The 18,632-nt window shown below is 44.4% G+C and overlaps 4 protein-coding genes across 9 annotated transcripts; 1 reads left to right on the top strand and 3 right to left on the bottom strand.

The window, feature by feature from the left end:
* The first annotated feature begins 905 nt into the window (after nucleotides 1–905).
* LOC122621520 (putative thiamine transporter SLC35F3) lies at nucleotides 906–18,191 on the top strand. Of its 6 annotated transcripts, none has more exons than XM_043799414.1 (10): nucleotides 906–1,120; nucleotides 8,397–8,927; nucleotides 9,079–9,487; nucleotides 9,548–9,726; nucleotides 10,919–11,047; nucleotides 11,125–11,314; nucleotides 11,396–11,485; nucleotides 11,889–12,018; nucleotides 12,346–12,415; nucleotides 16,585–18,191. In XM_043799414.1, the coding sequence occupies exons 2-10, from the start codon at nucleotides 8,442–8,444 to the stop codon at nucleotides 17,104–17,106; spliced, it is 2,205 nt and encodes a 734-aa protein (XP_043655349.1). In that variant the 5' UTR covers nucleotides 906–1,120; nucleotides 8,397–8,441; the 3' UTR covers nucleotides 17,107–18,191. The 6 variants fall into 6 exon arrangements, 4 of the variants coding, with proteins under 4 accessions (XP_043655349.1, XP_043655352.1, XP_043655351.1 ...); XM_043799417.1 differs by lacking the exon at nucleotides 906–1,120 and adding an exon at nucleotides 13,978–14,007 and having other exon boundaries at nucleotides 6,259–8,927; XR_006326221.1 differs by lacking the exons at nucleotides 906–1,120; nucleotides 12,346–12,415 and adding exons at nucleotides 13,978–14,007; nucleotides 15,118–15,361 and having other exon boundaries at nucleotides 6,263–8,927; nucleotides 15,584–16,723.
* LOC122621523 (CLIP domain-containing serine protease B9) lies at nucleotides 3,475–4,558 on the bottom strand. Its single transcript, XM_043799419.1, has 2 exons — nucleotides 4,345–4,558; nucleotides 3,475–4,287 (listed from the first exon to the last, which is right to left on the bottom strand). The coding sequence occupies exons 1-2, from the start codon at nucleotides 4,520–4,522 to the stop codon at nucleotides 3,587–3,589; spliced, it is 879 nt and encodes a 292-aa protein (XP_043655354.1). The 5' UTR covers nucleotides 4,523–4,558; the 3' UTR covers nucleotides 3,475–3,586.
* On the bottom strand, nucleotides 5,032–6,217 carry LOC122621524 (phenoloxidase-activating factor 3). The gene is made up of 3 exons (XM_043799420.1): nucleotides 6,077–6,217; nucleotides 5,895–6,011; nucleotides 5,032–5,786 (listed from the first exon to the last, which is right to left on the bottom strand). Exons 1-3 carry the CDS (start codon nucleotides 6,126–6,128, stop codon nucleotides 5,101–5,103), a joined length of 855 nt encoding a protein of 284 aa, XP_043655355.1. The 5' UTR covers nucleotides 6,129–6,217; the 3' UTR covers nucleotides 5,032–5,100.
* On the bottom strand, nucleotides 9,803–10,732 carry LOC122621525 (proteasome subunit alpha type-7-1A). The gene has a single exon (XM_043799421.1). The coding sequence runs from the start codon at nucleotides 10,628–10,630 to the stop codon at nucleotides 9,875–9,877; it is 756 nt and encodes a 251-aa protein (XP_043655356.1). The 5' UTR covers nucleotides 10,631–10,732; the 3' UTR covers nucleotides 9,803–9,874.
* Nucleotides 18,192–18,632: the final 441 nt, after the last annotated feature.

The raw sequence follows: 18,632 nt of genomic DNA, 5'->3' as shown, positions 1-18,632 counted from the left end.
TCAAGATTTTACGATCTGTATAAGCATATGGGTGTATTAATGGGTGCATTTGCTGGCAGCTCCTACTTTTTATGGCATAACAATGCGGATTGTGATGGCAGCCCTAAATGGACACATTAGATGGATTTGACAAATTTGTCGATCTTTACTGCGAATGAAATTGGAGCATGGAGATGATTTGTTTTCGTCAAGGGAAAATCATGTGAAAGAAATGTCACACTTTCTAAAGGTGTTGCTAGAAATAAAACATACATTAATATTATAAAAATAATGTTGGCTAGTGTATTTGACAACTCTTCTAACTACTATAAATTATTAAATTTTTTACAGAATGCTCGATCAAGGAAACCAAATCCACTTAAATCGATTTTGTTTTGGTTGCAGGAAACAAACAATATTTATAAGTACCAATAAAAATGCGATGTAATATTTTTGAGACATCGTTGAAAGAACAACATCTATGCAACAAAATATTAAAAACTAAAAAAACTAAAACTAAAAACCACTCATGCAAAAAGTTTTTAATTGGAAAAGTAATATAAAGTGACCATGAGAAAGTTGTCTGTTCGATTTTTCCTAAGAAACTAACATTAAGCGAATTTATAGAGCTGATATAACTTATTTCTGCTCCGGCAATCACGAAATGTAGAAAATCCTTATCAGCCAAAATCGCAAAACAATTTATTGAGTCCTTTGAAGCCTCGAAATGCAGCGACAAAAGCAAAACTAAAACCAAAGGCAAGAGCCCCGTGAAAAGCGCAAAGAAAATTCGTAACAAGTGTTTTTCTTTGCCAAGCCGAAGAGAGAGGAAAAGCGAGCCCAGAGAGAGGGCTGTCGGCTGGGAGAGCCAGGAAAAGCTTTCGACTTGCCCGATGGCGAGGCATCTCAGTAATCGCTTCAGTCGACTTTGAGATTCCTGGCCAGAAACGACGGAGAACGACGGCTTCCAGGACGGCCGCGTCGGGTGCTCTAGAAAAGGAGAGTTGGAAAAACGCCAGCGGCAGCTAGCGCCAGAACCGCTGCTGTCACAGTTTCCACCTAAGTCGAAGGAAAACAAGTCAAAAGGCTCGTTCAAGTGGCAGTTGCTTTTTTTGGGCCAAGCCAGCGGTTCGTTTCGCTCGTGAGTGAGCCACAATGCCTGTACAAATGTGAATCAGTGTGCCTGCGTGTGCGTGTGTATCTGTGTGTGCTTCCTTCGTTTTGTGTATCCGTACAGCGTTTCGTTTGCGAGCTGCTCCAAAGTTATACCCAGCATATTTTTGCACATTTAATTGAATTAAGTAAAGGGCTGAGCTCAACCGCGGAGAACAGTGTCGCCAGTTCCAGTTCTATAGAACGGTTCTTTTCGGCCGTTCGCTATCTTTATATAAGAGAAAAGAGCTCCAGAAGGCCAGCGAATTGCGTAAAGTTTGTGTACCATGTGGTTGTGCCGTGGGAAAATGACATTAAGTGCTTAAGTAAATTATATAAAAACATTAAACGCCTCGCTGGGCATCCATAGCTCGGAGACATTCAAAGCGACAGCTGTGCAGCCTGGAAAAACACTTTTCAGGCCTTCCGCTTTCTGATGGCCAAGATAAACGGATTCGCCAGGCAATTTCTCCTGCCCTGTTTTCGTGGCAATATGAAAAATTCAACCGCCCCAGGTTGTCACAGCCCTTCCTGAGCAGTGGGCGTAGTGGGTGGTTGGGCTAGATTTTCGACTATTGTCAAGGTGTGCGCCAACCTCAAGGTCTAGTCACTAACCACTAACCGAATGCCCAAGCCACAGGCACATACGAACATCGCAACAGATCAAGCGAGTGAAATAAAGTCATCTTGTCGGGTGTTTGTTTTTCGACCATGACACTAAAATTAATATAAATATTGCACAGCGATTAAATCAAGCAAAGATGCATATTGTGGTACATTATATTTGTAGAAGTTTGGCCCATAAGTAGGATATTCGCAGTTCTGTAAAATGTAATATTTGATGTGGTAGAAGGCCATTGAAATGCTCATTTTACGTAGTACCCTTAGAAGCTATAGAACTTGGATTTACCAATTTGTTTCCGTGTGCCCGTGTCCCAGGTGACGGGCGTTGTGGTTGCCTTTGCCGAGGTGCCGAGCAGGTGTCTGACTGGCAGTGTTTTTGGCGTCACTTTCGTTTTCTTTCTCGCATTGCCCTCGCTCAAGTGCTGTGCTTGACCATAACCACTAAAAGTGTCACATTGCGTATACGCCGCGTGGTGTCCTCGACCGAGGTGTGTGTTTGTACGCTTACTGTTGGCTGTTTTTCGCCGTTTTTGTTGTAAGCTCGTTTACTTTTGGCCAACACACCACCCACGCAAAGCTGTGGGCCCTCTCAGTGGGACTCTCTCGCGTCTGAGCTGCTTTCTCCTCTCTCCGGCGCACTTTCTCTCCAGTTCAGCTGTTTGTTTTGTTTTGAATCGCATTTCTCCTGCGATTCTGCGGCAGGAACGCGCTGTTTATCTCCGTCTGTTGTCGGTCATTTGGTCACGTTTTCCTGCCCATCTTCATCTTGAGGCGCTCATGTCTGGCAATTTAAATTTTATTGTGATTTTTATTCTTGGCAAAAGTAAACAGCGAGCGTCTTTTTCCTCCGCTCCTCTTTATAGAGCAATTTGGCGCACAAAAGAATGCTTCGACATGCCGATAAAAGCCATGTGTCTACATTAGCCTGACGAGACCTCGGGGAAAAAGGGTGATGATAAATGAAGAAACTTAACAGCAATTTAATATTTAGTCCTCCTGGTTGTTTCGTTTTTGCCTTTGTAGCAAAGTTTTAGAAATAAAGAAAGTCCGTACTGAGCGTAAACAAAACCTTAAATTACGCCCATCAGTAAACGGTGAAGAGCAAAATTACAAATTTCTTGGAAAATTGGGAATTTGGAAAAGATATTTCGATTAAAACAATTTTTTTTAACAAAAATTTTCATTTAGAAATTTAGCCAAAATCTTATTTGGGGAATATCTTTAGAACGCTCAACCGATTACAACATATTTCTATAAAACTGAATTCAGCGCCCATCTACCCCAGTTGAACTTCCTTAGTTAATTTCATAAAGATGAGGGAATTTCTTGACTTGGCTAACCTTTCACATGTTTGCGACTATTTGTTTTTTAATTCATCCCTCTGTAAGCGTTCCGTTCTCCTCCTAGACATCTTCGAACTCTGCCAGTCAAGGCAATGTCTTGGCATTCGTCCAAAGCAAGGCAGCCCAATTCCTTGCTCCCCACCACCCAATGCCGCCCCTATTCAGACTCCTAGGCTTCCGTTTCCGTTCTGCTGGGTATTTGCAACATTTTCGGCTGTCTCCTGTCGACTGCCAGACTTTTACACTTTTATGGAGAGGGGGTTGTCGGTGAAAGCGATGAAATTTCCATATTCCTCGCATTAGCCAACTGGCGGCGGCTGCGCTGCGCTGAGTGACTGCTCATTAAAATGCTATAAGTGTAGGAACAATTTGCATGTTGCACGAGCTTCGAGCTGCGAACCACGAGCCGCGAGTCTCGGGCTCGGAGCTGAATAATTAACACCCCAGCAAGACCTGTTGGCAGCTGGCGTTTCTCTTTATTCCGGGTCTCAGGAGCGTACAATCAAATCAATGGAGTTCTGCTGGATGAAGTCCATGTAGTTACGAATGGCCAGGAAGCTGGACATGATGCGGCTTTTCTCCCAGCGCCAGTCGATCATGATGCCCACCAGGTAGTAGTTCTGGGTGGTGTGCCCATTCTTCTGCATTCCCACCAGAGGTGCGCCCAGGTAATACGCCACCGGGTTTTTGTGGTAGCCACACACCGTGTTGCTGCTGGTCACCAGCGTGTTGACCTTCGATTGGCAGAAGCCGCGGCTAAGCGTGTTTACCCACGTCTTCAACCTGAGGTCCTCGAAGACGCGAAGACCAGCCACTATAAACGTCTGAGCCACCAGGGTCTCGTTGACCAGGCTTGGAGGTGGCATGCAAATGGGCATCACATTCGGGTAGAGCTTTGCGTCTCGCTGAAGAGTCAGCACTGCCAGGCAGTTTTTCAAGGTTCGCGAGTCGTAGTCCGGATGGATTGCTATCTCGGCCAGTTTGATCTCCTGCGACGGACGCACGCAATAGCCATCCGTTTCGCAGACTCGGACTCCGACGGGAGCACTCTTGTTGTGGACACCCAGGTGGACGGAGAAGGCCTCCGCTACCCCGTTGTACTGCACAAAACAGTGGGCGGGCGCCAAAACAGTGCGCTTCGATACAAGCACGCCCAGACATCCATTGTCCCGAATCTTGCCCTCAAACCCTGAAGTATTAAACGGAGATATATTGCGTTCTCCCCGAGGAACTCAGAGATTCTTACCCTTGCCATACACTATCCGGGCCACCCACTGCTGTTCCGTGGGAATGGCGAAGGGGCCTTGCTTGAGCATCTGATCTTCGTTGAAGGCTCCGCACTGGTTGTCATCCACTTTCGCCGACTGAACTTCCGGGCCAAAAAGGCCGACGAGCAATAATAAAAATGCGATTCTACCAAGCATTCTGAAGCAGCTCTCAAAGTCAACTGACTGGGAGCTGGAAAAACAGACAAAGCACGTTGCACAGGGGATTTATCCAGAAGCTTTATGATCGATATGAGAACTTTGTTGGAACACTAGAATGAAAATACTATTCAATTGTTTTTACAATTTACAATTCTGAATTTGATATTATTTTTTAACTCATTTGGCATAGTGTATTTTGTAACCCAGTTTATTAATATTTTAAGACTTTAAATATTAGTAATATATGTATATACTATTTGATCAAAACATTTGGTTACTTCAAGATTTGATTTGAGTTGATTTCTTTCCGTGCAACAAGATGTTTTCTAAAATTTCCAACTAACTCTTCCAACTACCTGTTTTTCTACGTATCTAATTAATGTTCTGTGATTACATTACTGCAACCGATCGAAAACCCGTTTCCGATGCGGATCCCTGGACAGTTCCCGTCACGATGCATCAGTAATTTCCCTCAACCAACAAACATGTTACTTCCTCATGCTGAATAGTTTGTGATAGTTTATTAATAGTTTAAGCATTCACAAAACAAGTTTTAATGCGTAATGGGAATAGCTCTACTTCGAATTATCCATTATCCACGAGCGAGCTCGTCGGACATTCTGGTAGACCTGGGTGGTAGCCTGTCCGGCATCCACGTTCCGGACCAGAATGGCCACCAGGTAGAAGTTGTGCGGTTTGTCATCCCGCACATCGATGTCCATCAGTGGTGCTCCCGGATAGAACTTGGTCCGTTTCACGGGATAGCCGCACAGCTGATTCACCGGGACTAAGACGCTGGAGGAGGTCAGTTTCTTGCACTTCTGCGTAGATACTGTCATGGCCAAGCCCTTGCCCTTCTCCGTGTTGCCATGGTTGAAACCGGTGTAGTGCAGGTTTCGATTGGTCAGCGTATCCGGTTCCGCAGTGCCCTCCAAGCAGATCGGCTGAATCCAGTTGGTCCACTCGACTGGCTTTTCCAGCCGAAGGATGGCCAAGTCGTTGTCGCCCGTGTCCCTGTCCGTTTGCGGATGCACCTTGATCTCGACCACCTTGTACAGCTCAGGCCCAGGTACACAGAAGTCCTTGTCGTTGCAGGACAGCTCTTCCTCCGGGGAGTCGGTCTCGTCCCAAACGCCCAACATTGCTACGGCTTTGGTGTCTCCCGATCGGTTGCTAAAGCGCTTTACGCACGTCGCAGTGCTGAGGACGTGCAGATCGTTAATAATAACCACGGAGCACCTCGTATTCTCGTGCCGATTTCCTGGAAAATCAATGAAGGTGGATAAAATAGCATTAGCACAAGCATAAGTCATGTTTTTAGTTCGCGGCTCTAGAGCAGCCCTAGCCATATCTTGTAAACCCTTCTAACCGTGATCCTCCAGCAGAATGCCCACCCAGGGATGCTCGGAGGGCTCCGCCTTCTCGTTGGTGGTGTACAATAACTTTTCATCTAGACGACCGCATTGGAACTCTCCCGTCGACAATGCTGAAAATGTATATAGCATGTTTAATAAATGGTAAACTGAAACAGTTGTATTCAGTTTTACTAACCGCTTAGCCAAGCCAGAGTTACCAACTGACAGAGTTTTCCGCTGAGAAGCATTTTTATGACGATGTGCTCAAGAGCTCAGAGTTAACTAAACTAATAGAAGTGAATAGTGTGAAATCGTTCCGAGCGCATTCGACTTTTGCAGTGAATAATTAATGAAAAGTCTCCCGCTCTCTCGTTGTTTATATTAAAGATTCTCAGTGTGACTCTCAAACATTTTATATGGACATAAAGCTTTTTGAACCCGCTGGGGCTGACTACTCCTTTTAAAGTGATAACTAGGGTACATAGCCCAATTAAAACCCCGTAATATCAAACGGAATATGCTTATAGACGTGCTTACTACTGATAATGGCCTATTGGAATTCCTAGTACTAACATTGCAGTAAAAAAACCCATTCAAAATACTCTTCTTTTTGGAATTTGCCATTTTGAAATTAAATTAAAGACTTTTCTCCCGTATCTATTCTCATTTGATCCCATTCATTAATCCATTCAAGGCTAAGTTCATTTATGAGCGCAGGTATTAGGTATTTTATTTATGTTTGCTTATCTTGATGTGGACTAATGCGACCGAGTACACATCTATATGTAAGTATCTGCTGTATAAAGTTCGGAATAAGGGATATGAAACGACTGTGCAAGATGTCCCACTTCATGACTGTTAGAGTTGCAGATTCCAGATCATTTTGGGTTGCTTGACAGCCCGGAAATCGATGGAATATTATTCTCAACCGCTTAAAATCACAGCCAATTATCAGGACCTTCATTATATAGCCATTAGACTCTCAGAATCCCCCTCGGTCCCTCGGAACCTGCCCACAACTATGTTGAATAATTAATGTTTCAATTAGAATACGATTATCGAAGGCAAGCACAAGCTGCGCGACGGGATGCGAAGGTGAAGGACACCGAAGGACATTGTAACTCATCCGGCCTGGTGGTGGTGGGTGGCTGGACTTAACACTCTACTAAGAACGCTTACAAATTGCCGGCCAGATCCGGTTGGCAGTTTATTGTCCACTCAACTTGACCTGCTTGAGCAGGGGCGTTCATAATTCGCATTGTTAAAGACTTTTCTCCCGTATCTATTCTCATTTGATCCCATTCATTAATCCATTCAAGGCTAAGTTCATTTATGAGCGCAGGTATTAGGTATTTTATTTATGTTTGCTTATCTTGTTGTGGACTAATGCGACCGAGTACACATCTATATGTAAATATCTGCTGTATAAAGTTCGGAATAAGGGATATGAAACGACTGTGCAAGATGTCCCACTTCATGACTGTTAGAGTTGCAGATTCCAGATCATTTTGGTGTTGCTTGACAGCCCGGAAATCGATGGAATATTATTCTCAACCGCTTAAAATCACAGCCAATTATCAGGACCTTCATTATATAGCCATTAGACTCTCAGAATCCCCCTCGGTCCCTCGGAACCTGCCCACAACTATGTTGAATAATTAATGTTTCAATTAGAATACGATTATCGAAGGCAAGCACAAGCTGCGCGACGGGATGCGAAGGTGAAGGACACCGAAGGACATTGTAACTCATCCGGCCTGGTGGTGGTGGGTGGCTGGACTTAACACTCTACTAAGAACGCTTACAAATTGCCGGCCAGATCCGCTTGGCAGTTTATTGTCCACTCAACTTGACCTGCTTGAGCAGGGGCGTTCATAATTCGCATTGTTATGAGCCGTCCCTCGCCTTTGTGGCCATCCAATCAATGTGCTCCTGGCCGGGTCTGGACTTTAATGAACGGCCGGCTGGCAGGCTGTTTGGTTGGTTGCTTGGTTGCTTGGTTGGTTCGTAGGTCGACTGGTCGACTGGTCGTGCGGCGGTGCTCGTAAACTTGGCTGGCCTAGCCTTGAGTTTGGCCTACGTTACTCCCAGAGGAGAGGGCAGTGGTAAAAAGTGGGGCCCATGCAAATTGCTCGGACCCTGAACAAGCTGCGTGGGCTTTGGGTGCGCCTTTCGCTTGTAAAGAGTCGAGAAATGGCCTCCCATTTGCGTGTTCCTCAATCTTTAATCGCCGGGAGCACGTGAACAGCCTGATTCGAGACTGCTTAGGCTCTGCCGCAGGGTTGGAACATGGCTGGTCGAATCGAACTGAATCATTGATTAGGCTCCGGACCGAGGACTACGGCTTCCTTAATAAATTACATCAAAGTCCAGGTTTCAGCTTTAAGTTTACTCTGACTTTTAAAGTGAAGATATTTATTTAGATATGGAAGGTGAAATTGAGACCCTAACATATAAATAGAGAATCCCATAGACTATGCTAGACAGTGGTATTCATTATTTATTGATTTTGCAAGACCGGATCACTATGAGCGACAAAGGAGCTCGGTAATGGTGATAGCATGACGCGCGACGGCGAAATTCCAGCCATTTTCAATCCGAAAAGAGTGCGCACTCCTTCCGTGGTGGTCACCGGCGACTCCTCGACGAATGGACCGTACAGCAATAACAGCACCGGCGGAGCGGGAGCCAGTAGCAGCACGGCAGTGGCCCCTGGATCGTCTGCCCAGAACGGCAGCGGCAGTGGCAGCGGAGCAGCGGGCAGCTGCGGGTTCAGCAACGTGCTCACCTCGAGCAACCCGCAAATAACCCACCAAGACTCGATTTCGTCGAGCCAACAGGACCCCAATGAGGTGATCATCATCCCGGCAGACACCCCCACGAGCGCACCGGGCAGCCACAATGCAGCACACCACTTTGGAGGCGGCGACTCCAGCGACACCCAGACGGAGCAGCAGCAAGCCAACGGGCACGGGGAGGAGTCAGAGCTTCGCTTTCGGAAGCTGCAGGCCTGCAAGGAGTCATGCTGCTCTGAACTGGCCCGGAAGGTGGGAACATTAGTGAATCGTTCCCTCGTTTATAAGAAGGATCGCTTAAGTTATAACAATAATTTGATACTCTTGTTGTTCGGGTTCAATAATAGCAGTGCATTTGATTCGATCAAAACACCACTTATACCAAGATCACATGTCTTCACAGATGTACTTCGGAGTGTGCGTGACCATCCTGATGACCGCCTCGTGGGTGGGGGCCACCCACTGCATTAAGTACATGTACAAGTACCGTGCTCCGTACGACGACTTGCTGAACGACGACCAGGACACTTCCTCGAGCCGTGCCGACTTGAGCACGGAGCTGGAGGACATACTGGCCATCAGCGACTCGTCGCTGCACCACGTCGAGGACGCCACCGAGATGTTCAACATACCACCGCGCCAGCCGGTCTACTTCAGCGCCCCCTTCTTCGCCGCCTGGTTCTTCACCAACTTCTCGCTGCTCTTCTTCCACATCTACCTGCTGGGTTTGGTCTCCACCCGCAAGTGCGAGAAGCTGAGCGACATCCTTGGCGACGTGCTGCGAGGATTCCGGGAGCGCGGCTTCACCGTGGGTGAGTTCGATTGCGTCCGACGCACTTGGAACACCCTTTTGACTGCCTCTTGATCCATAGGACGCTTCCTCAATCGCTGCCTCTGCTTCTGCATTTTGTGGCTGGTCACCACCTACCTGTACACCCTCTCCCTGCACGTCCTCTACGCCACGGATGCCCTGGCCCTGTTCGCCACCAACGTGGCATGCGTGTACCTGCTATCCTGGGTGATCCTGCACGAGCAGTTCGTGGGCGTCAGAGTAAGTAATTCCTGTCTGCAACGCTAAGATCCCCCTTTACACACAGTTCAAAAGAAATATAATATGAAAAGCGTATAATAGTTTGAAACAAAAAGCAAAGAATATAAAAAAGTAAGGTAAACGATCTGTGGGTTTAGAAAGCACTATTTCATTTGTTCATTTTGTGTGTCTTCCTTTGGAGTTCCTGCTCCTTTTCCCTTTGAAGGATCTTAACTATTTCGGCAATTACACTGCCGTCCAGCATTTTCATTGACTTGCCCTTCTCCAAAACGGCTACCTCCAGGCGGCTCTGGCCTAACTGGGTGACTTCGAGAAGGGCACGCATGGCCAGCTTAATGGCTCCGCACTTGGTGGTCACTTCATCATCACGATAGGCCTTTTCAAAGAATTCCCTCACAGTATTTGCCGAACGTCCAGTTGCGCTCGCCTTGTACTCGTAGAATACACCGGATGGTTCGGTGTGGAATAGACGTGCAGAGCCATTGGCGTCAATGCCTCCGATTAGACAGGATATCCCGAAAGGACGACGTCCATTGCTCTGCGTGTACTTCTGCTTGAGCTGGGCAATGTATCTGGTGATGTACTCGAGAGTCACCGCGTTTTCGAAGTTGAGGCGATGGCTCTGGCACTCGACCTGCCCTCGGTTTATTAGGATCCGTGCATCGGCTGTAAGACCAGCAAATGCCAACGCCACGTGGTTGTCGAGCATGGAGATCTTGCGCACCGTTCGGTCCTCCTGCATCTTGGACACCGAGCTCTTCTCCACGCCCAGCACCACGCAATTGGCGCCACGCACCCCAACCGCCGTGGAGCCCTTTCGAACAGCTTCCTGGGCGTACTCCACCTGTAACAAGTGGCCATCCGGCGAGAATATGGTAACAGCTCGGTCGTAGCGTGAGGACATCCTTGGGGCTTGCTAGTGGGCAGAGCAATCTATACTCGCTTGCGACCAGTTATTTGGTTGAAAAGTTATGAGTTTTTCATACATCTGATGTTTGACGTGGAATTCTTTGAATGTCTCTTTAGACCTAACAAAATCTTTGCTTTAGTAACCGTTCCATGTTAAAGTTGTTCTTACTTTACGCAATCAAAAGTTTGTGCAATTAGTTGCAAATAAAGCTCGTTTTTAAATTTAATTTTAGAATAGCATACAAATCCTTGTGACCAAGTGACTAACTCCCATATGTTCCAGATAGTGGCCATTATACTTTGCGACACAGGAATAGCGTTGCTAGCCTACATGGATGGAATCACGGAAAGCCGAACCCTGAGCGGCGTGGTCCTGGCCACATTGGCCGGAGCTGGCTATGCCGTGTTTAGGGTGAGTACTCCGGCCCTCGCCCACATGTGATGTCCTGCTTTCCCGTGTCGTGCTCATGTTGCCGTGTCGCTTCGCAGGTTATGTTCCGCAAGGTGATGGGCGATCCGCCGGTGAGCCAAATCGCCTTCATATTCACCGCCCTCGGCTTCCTCAACGCCCTGCTGCTGTGGCCCGTGGTGCTGGGACTCTACCTGACTGGCACGGAAAGCCTCACCTCGGAGAGCATACCCTGGAACTTGCTGTTCGCGGCGAGCCTCCTGCTCCTCGGTAGGACTCCTTTCCCAGCCCTGCTCCTTCTGCATTTGTTGTGCCGTAAACTTTTATCGCCGTAATTAATTTTGATTGCAGTTTTCCACGTTCTGATGCAGTTCAGTGCCGCCGTTACGTACAACATGTTTGTGACATTGGGTCTGATTACGGCTGTGCCCGTTTCTGGCGGTATGTACACGGACGAGCTCCTCAGCATTATTTCCTGGAGTTGGTTGGGTTGGGAGCGGGTTGGTCGGGGTCTAGGGTTAGCCTCTAGTCGCTTGAAGGATTCCGTGACTATGAGTTGTTTTAAATTGTAGTATTAAGAAGGGGCACTCACGTGGGGCACGAAACAAAATTTGATCTTTGCAGTGGGCACATTGCGACATAAACTTTTAGAAAGCGATGGGCCATGGGAAAGCACTTTCTTGGGAAACTGGTTACTGGTAAACCATACAAAAAGTATAACAATGGCTTTCAATGATGTAATCTATTAGAATAAAGCTCAACTGGGAGACCTTCCGTTTTTAGGAACTGATTGAAATATAAATATTTGAATATCCAATTTAACTGATCTCATTCGATTCCTTAGCCCTCGATGTCATACTGTACAGTGCGAACTTTGCTGGCATGAAACTGGCCGGAGTTATCCTGATTGGCATCGGATTTTTCCTCGTCATGTTTCCCGCCAACTGGCCAGACTATATAACACGATTGTTGCGGTAAGTGGAAATATATTTCGTATTTATTCATATTGCTAGGAATAATTGTTATGCAATTAATATGCTAATTTTCTTTGTCAGAGTAAAAGACTCGTGCGTGTTTGTTTTGAATACTTTACGGCTTCAGTTTATTCCGGTTCTATATTATTTTGTATATTGTTTTGTTGTTGCTACCTAGTGGCATTAATAACTAAAGCAAACATTAAAATAAATCATCGAAATATTTTAACTTTCTACTCATGTTTGATTTCGATAAAACGCTGTTAATTTCCTGTATACTCACATAAACTAAATATATTTAATTTTATATAAACAAACATCTTGCAGAAAGAGCGTTCGTGCCATACTCCGCTACCAATGTTGTTGTGAATTAGCCGAAATTCGCTATGCTCATTCGGTAGGCCAAAAACACAAGCTAAGCCAAACACCCAAAGCCCAAAACCCAAAACTAAAATTGAAAACCAAACCAATCCCTGATTCAAGACATTAGATATTAATTAGAACCGTAGGAACCCAAGGATTTGTGTTTACTGATATCTAACCTTCGTACTGAACTTTGACCTCATAGTGCTAATCATAAGTAACAGAAACTTGGCAGATTTTTTACTGAATACAACAAAAACTTCTAAGCTATCTATAGGTATTTATACTTAACACCCATATATTCCACAAGCAAAAACTACAACACTTTGGCTTCCAACTTTGCGCTCACCCTTGTTGAAAGAAATACATATATAGACATGTGTATTGAACTGTAACTATATTTACTTGCCTTTATGTACACCGAAATATCCATATATACCGATATATACCCCCACACACATGTACGACATACATACATATATCTATATATCGTTACAAATTAATAAAGCCGTTCTACAGACACTAACTACCTCGGCTGTTGTGCAATTGGTTGACAATCCCATCTCGTTGTTGTTCTTAACGTTTTTTGGCGCTGCCGTTACCATAAATGTACTTATTCATATTGTTGTTGATATTTTTGATGATTTCGTTTCGTTTCGGCATATCAGCAACCCCAAAACCCCTATAATATACAGATGTACCACCCATAATGCCATGGTATATCCCGACCGATCTCAGAGCCAATCTTTTGTTTTGCCCACTTGTGTATGATATATCCTCGTATCTGGATGTTGGTTGCTGGTGCCGAGGTTGTATTACTGTAGTAGTTCCCACACCTAAACGACACAAGCCCGTCTACACCTCCTGAAATACACACACACCCACACCTCAACGTACATGTATGTAGTTTGAGTTTCGCTGGTGTTGCGAAAGTTTCCATTTCAAGATCCACGCAGAACTCCAACAATATGGATGCTGGTGACTATGATATTGCTGATGATGATATGTTTGGCTGTTTGTTGTGTGATCTCTACTGAATTGCAGCTTCTTGTAATTGGGTTCAGTCTGTACTTGGCAATCAACCGATTGGTGTACATAAATTTGATTTTTGGTTCAATTTTGTTTGTCAATTAAACTGTCTGCACTTAGAAAGGAGAGCGCAAGTTAGCATAGATGTTAAATTATAGCATGACCGAATTTAACAAAGCTGGATATTTAAGCCCCAGCATCCCAAGTAATGACGGTTTTCCATTATCATTTTCACTCCAACCAGTCGGGATGTTACCGGCCACAATGAGACCAAATAAAAACCACGCCCTGACCCTAACGATTAAAACCTAAATAATGATATACATTAAAGTGCATTCAAATTGTTAGTGATTGGCATGTTTGAACCGAACTTCGTTTTCTCTTCGTTTTCGTTTCGAATTGACGGTTTTTCGTTTCCCAAACTGATCTGATCTTGAGTTGCTCCTTTATTTCTGTGCGATCTGTCTGCCTAACTTTAAATTCTTCAAGCTCTACTCTATGCTAATACTCTACCTACTTCTTATATATATAAAAAACGTGTCGACATTTCTCAATTGTTTTTTACAGAAGCATCATAATGTTGGGTCACAATGCGAGGTGAGTTTCGAGATTAGGCTGGGATGAGAATTGAGTATGTTTTTAACAACCTAAGCTAAACAACACGGTGCCCGAAATCTGAAAGGGTTTTTCGTTATTGTACCATATAGGAATACCTTACTCTAAATACCCAGCCCATACCGAGACAAGCAATCAACAAACTTACTAATATATTTATCAAAATCCAACTGTAAGCGAAGTATGTTTTTCATTCGATTTCGTTATAATCCTTAGTCAACTCTTGTCTAGACTTTTGATAATTCGGGTTTGATTTGGTTTCGTTTGGTTTGATAAGGATTGCAAGTGAATCTTCTCACCTTACATCTCGCATCTAAGTTTTGATTTCCACATTCTTTTCGTAAGCTAATCTGAGTAACAGTATGATAGCCTTTGATTAATAAGTAAAGTTTTACCGAGTAGTCCCGGTCTGCCAGATTTCGGTAAACTCTTTTTTTGGCCCAGTGCTAAGGTAAGTCGATCCGAGAGTCTGCAATGCCCACCGCCAGCCAAAGTCACCTCACATAAAGTGCATCGATGGGATGCCGAATGACAGACTCACCCAATCACCCAAGAACCACCAACCCACCCACTGACTTTCGGAGACACCGGAGTAAATGCAATGATCATGATCTTCCGTTGAATCGTTTCTTGTATGATATTCTTTTTGGAGGCCATCTGAAATCGATTGCTGGTTGTCAACGATGCAGCGGCCAAGGACTCATGCCCCTTTCGAGAACATCCTCTCAATGCTTAGCCGCTGTATCGTTTACACACGTTGTTCAGAGATCTAGCAGCTCTTTAGCTCTTTAGTAGAGTCTCCTGATTTGTATATAGTAACACCGCTAATCTGTACTATTGCTTCTTTTCTTCTTGTTTTTCTTCTTCACCTCTGCCACAACCTGCCTATCTCTCTTTCTCTCTCTTTCTCTATGTTTCTCTGGACTATCTCCTCTTCTCGAACTGTTCTCTCTCTTTCTTCACACACCTACACCAAAACACGTACACACAACTGGACGGGACCTGGCCAAATTGAATGACCTACGTTGCAAAAATACAAAAAACTACACCGCAAAAAACTGTTGTACCTGACCACACATTAAATCCATGTAGCGGTAGGCCAGCGCTTTGTAAACGAGATGCTATAGTCACAGGACCGTCCACCAGATATGCGCAGCGGCACATCACGCGCACGCACCATATAAGCTAAGAGTTTTGGACAAGTCACTGAATTGTACAGAAAACCAAAAAAGAAAACAGAACAAGACAAGATATATTTTGTAAAAAGATTTTCAAAAAAGAAACTTAAAACCAAAGAAAAACTCTAAAAATCGAATGCACCACTTGCCAGATCGGGGTAAGTACAAAACCTGATTGATTTGCTAGAGATAAGTACTTCTACCAAGGTACAGTTGCCACTCGTAGAAATAGTAACATGACAGGCATCGTCTTGATTTCCTTTTTTTCGTACTTTTTCTGACGTTCTTATTTGACATCCCCTTAAGTTATGCGTTCTATTCTTCTCTCCCCTATCTTTCTTCCATTCTGTCTGGACTCTTTTTGGATTTTCGACTCACAGATCGCAGCATATATATGCTACCCATTACAAACATAAACGAAAGTATTACGCAGTCAAAACCGACTCATATGTTGTTTGAGCCAATCGCACGAATGATACCAAAAAAAACCAAACCAGCGTGTGGCTTCCGACTGTTTTCGCTTAGGCCCATGTGCCACTGCCACGCCCACGCAACTCCCCAGAAAACCCAAAAAGTTTTTACAACTGTTATGCGACTGTTAGGAACACTTTTGTACCAAACTACGATAAGTAACATTCAAGTTTCCGACTGAGAAACTCAAACGAACGAACGGTGAGAGCATCATACGATTATTTTCGATAAACTCCTGAATCACTAGCTGCACCCCCAATCCTTCATGTACAGCTCACTAGATCAATCACTATCCCAAAATCGAAAAATGTTGAAAAGTCGTTGAATCTGTTTTAAGTTCCGTTTGCTTTGTAACGTTACAGCTTGCCTATGTTGTTGAAAAGTATCTTTGCTATTCCAGCTACTTATGAACTTTGGAGAGCACCGCTTAATGTAACTATTTCGGCACCCGTAACTTAATCCCCCGCTTCAGCCCCACACACCAAAACCCACACACACTTCACACACTCCACACACACCAACAACCTCACACAAAACACACGATGTATTTGTAATATATAAAAGAAAAACACAGAACATCAGTAAAAAATCCGTAAAAGTCTTAGCGCTTAGGCTTTTGAATGCGGGCACTGGAGACACGTGATTCCACCCGGAACCCAAGTTCCGAGAAGTCCGCTCAACCTGCAGTGCCCAGTCCAAAAAGATATAGTCATGCAAGCGCTTACTCTATGTAAATGTGAGTGTTCGTAGCGCCTTAGAGCTAAACACCTGAGAAATGCCTAGAAAATAACTAAAACTAATGCCAAACAGAAGAGAAACCTACCCAGATAGCTAGCCCGGCCGATACTAACAGTTGACACTTTGTCTTCCACAAAAAAAAAAAACATGTCTCCCAAAACCCAAACTATAGATGGGGTCGCGGCCCTCGGAGCGGTACTTCAACAGGTCAGCATCCCACCATTATCGACTATCGGACGGGATACATAAGGTCCCATCTTCGTTCACCCTCTGGCCGTGTGAGATGACTGATCTGTCGCCGACCACCTCTGGGTTTCTACATGGCCATGGCGGCGCCAACGCACAGCATCACCAGCAACTTTTGCACCACCAACAGCAGCAGCATCAGCAGACCCACCAGCAGCACCTCCAGCAGCAGTACCACCACCGGCAGCACTCGCTCCACCAGCAGCACTTGCAGCGCCAGCACTCGCACACCTCGCTGACCAAGATCCACCGCCAGAGCAGCAGCCACAGTGTCCACGGTGGTGGCGGGCGAGCGGAGCACCACCGAACCACTACCGGAGCCACCGGACGGCTCTTCTCCTACTTCGGAAACGAGCAGGAGCACGAGCGCAAGAAGTCGGAGACGTCGTTCTTTAATCTCGGATTTCGGAGAAAGTCCACCGTGGTCTACTACGCTCCCGCAGATTGAGGGAGCAGGACTTGCTCAGGCATATCAGAACCATATAAGCAAGAGGATACAATCAGATTAATTAGCGAGACAGATGGGTTATAGTTTGTTTGCCATTATATCATAATAATTGTCGTTGTTGTTGATGTAAAAGTTCAATCGGATCGCATGCAGTTACAATTTTGCTCAAATATAACACATTTAAAGGCTACAGTTACAGAAACAGAGATACATTTGCAGTTACAGATACAGATACAAACAAGCACGGAGTTAGTCTCCCTACCTGCAATGAAAGGAACCCATGACCATGCACCCTGCCTCGCCTTGAATCTCAGTCTCAAGATACAGAAACCCGAGAAGAAGCCCGCGAATCGAGCTCAAAAGTGCCCCGATAGTTAACTATATACGGTTATAATTTAATACTCATAATTATTACGAAATTGTATAAGGAATCGAAGCCAATTGTTTTAGCAATTATATACATTAATTATAATGGCAATTAGTAGTCAAATATTTTAAAGTGGATTCACTGAAAGGCACACCTTCAGAAGGGAAAGAAACCGAAAAAATGAACAAAAAAGCCATGATATTGAATGCAAATAGTTGATAGACGTCACCGAGAATATTCAAATTTCACCCGGCTAAGGATCACATTAAACTGTAAGCTCATCTAGCGACTAGATCTAAATGGTTTTTCATTTAAACTTAACAATTATATAGGGATTAACTTTTTTTAAAGGCTTTTATTTGAATGCAAACTGAATGTGAGCCGAGTCAAAACGAATTGAAGTATTAGTATTTTTAAATGTTTATGTGTTGTTCGTAATTCGAAGTGTTATAGAGTCGAAAGGAATCAACAAGGATACTGTTGTACTAACGCATCCGCCTCTTCTTTGAACCCATCTGGGAGTACCCATATTGGAACGTTCAGATTAGAGCTGTTGCATATTATATGAATTAAGTTGTGTAGCCACATCCAATAATTGATTTGTGATAGTTTTTAAAAATGTTTGGTAACCAACCGCATACACCACATACCTTTAACAACCCGATCCAAAAAGAGAGGCGATGGTATAGCTGGGATGTATTTAGAACACACAAAAACCGAACACGAAATAAATAGTTAAATAAAACCCAACCTTATGAGGAATTTACTATATATTTTAAAGGGCCAAAACCAGCAGGCCATGGGCCACTTTTCAGTTGTCTAGGGAACTGTCAGGAAGGAACATTTTCTCAGTATTAAAACATCAACCATTCTGAATAAATCCCCTCCAAAAATTTGTTAAAATTCTAAAAGGATTAAAAAAAATAAAAGTCCAAATTGGAAATTCTTCTTAATATTTCGTGGATAGAAAGCCGATTGTAAGCCGTAGGATAGCGCGAACCAATTCAAATCGAGCCAATCGATCGAGTGATCGCGAATATATATAAGATAATATTATTGGAGGAGAATTTACGCCGCTCGGCGATAAGACGAGCGACGTGAATACGTTTTGGAGTTTTCAAGATCTTTTGTAATTAGTTTTGTTCTCTAAAGAATCACA

This window comes from Drosophila teissieri, chromosome 3R (assembly GCF_016746235.2).
Source record: "Drosophila teissieri strain GT53w chromosome 3R, Prin_Dtei_1.1, whole genome shotgun sequence".
NCBI lineage: Eukaryota > Metazoa > Arthropoda > Insecta > Diptera > Drosophilidae > Drosophila > Drosophila teissieri.
The sequence above is the reverse complement of the archived record's forward strand: the minus strand, read 5'-3'. Positions and strand labels throughout refer to the sequence as shown.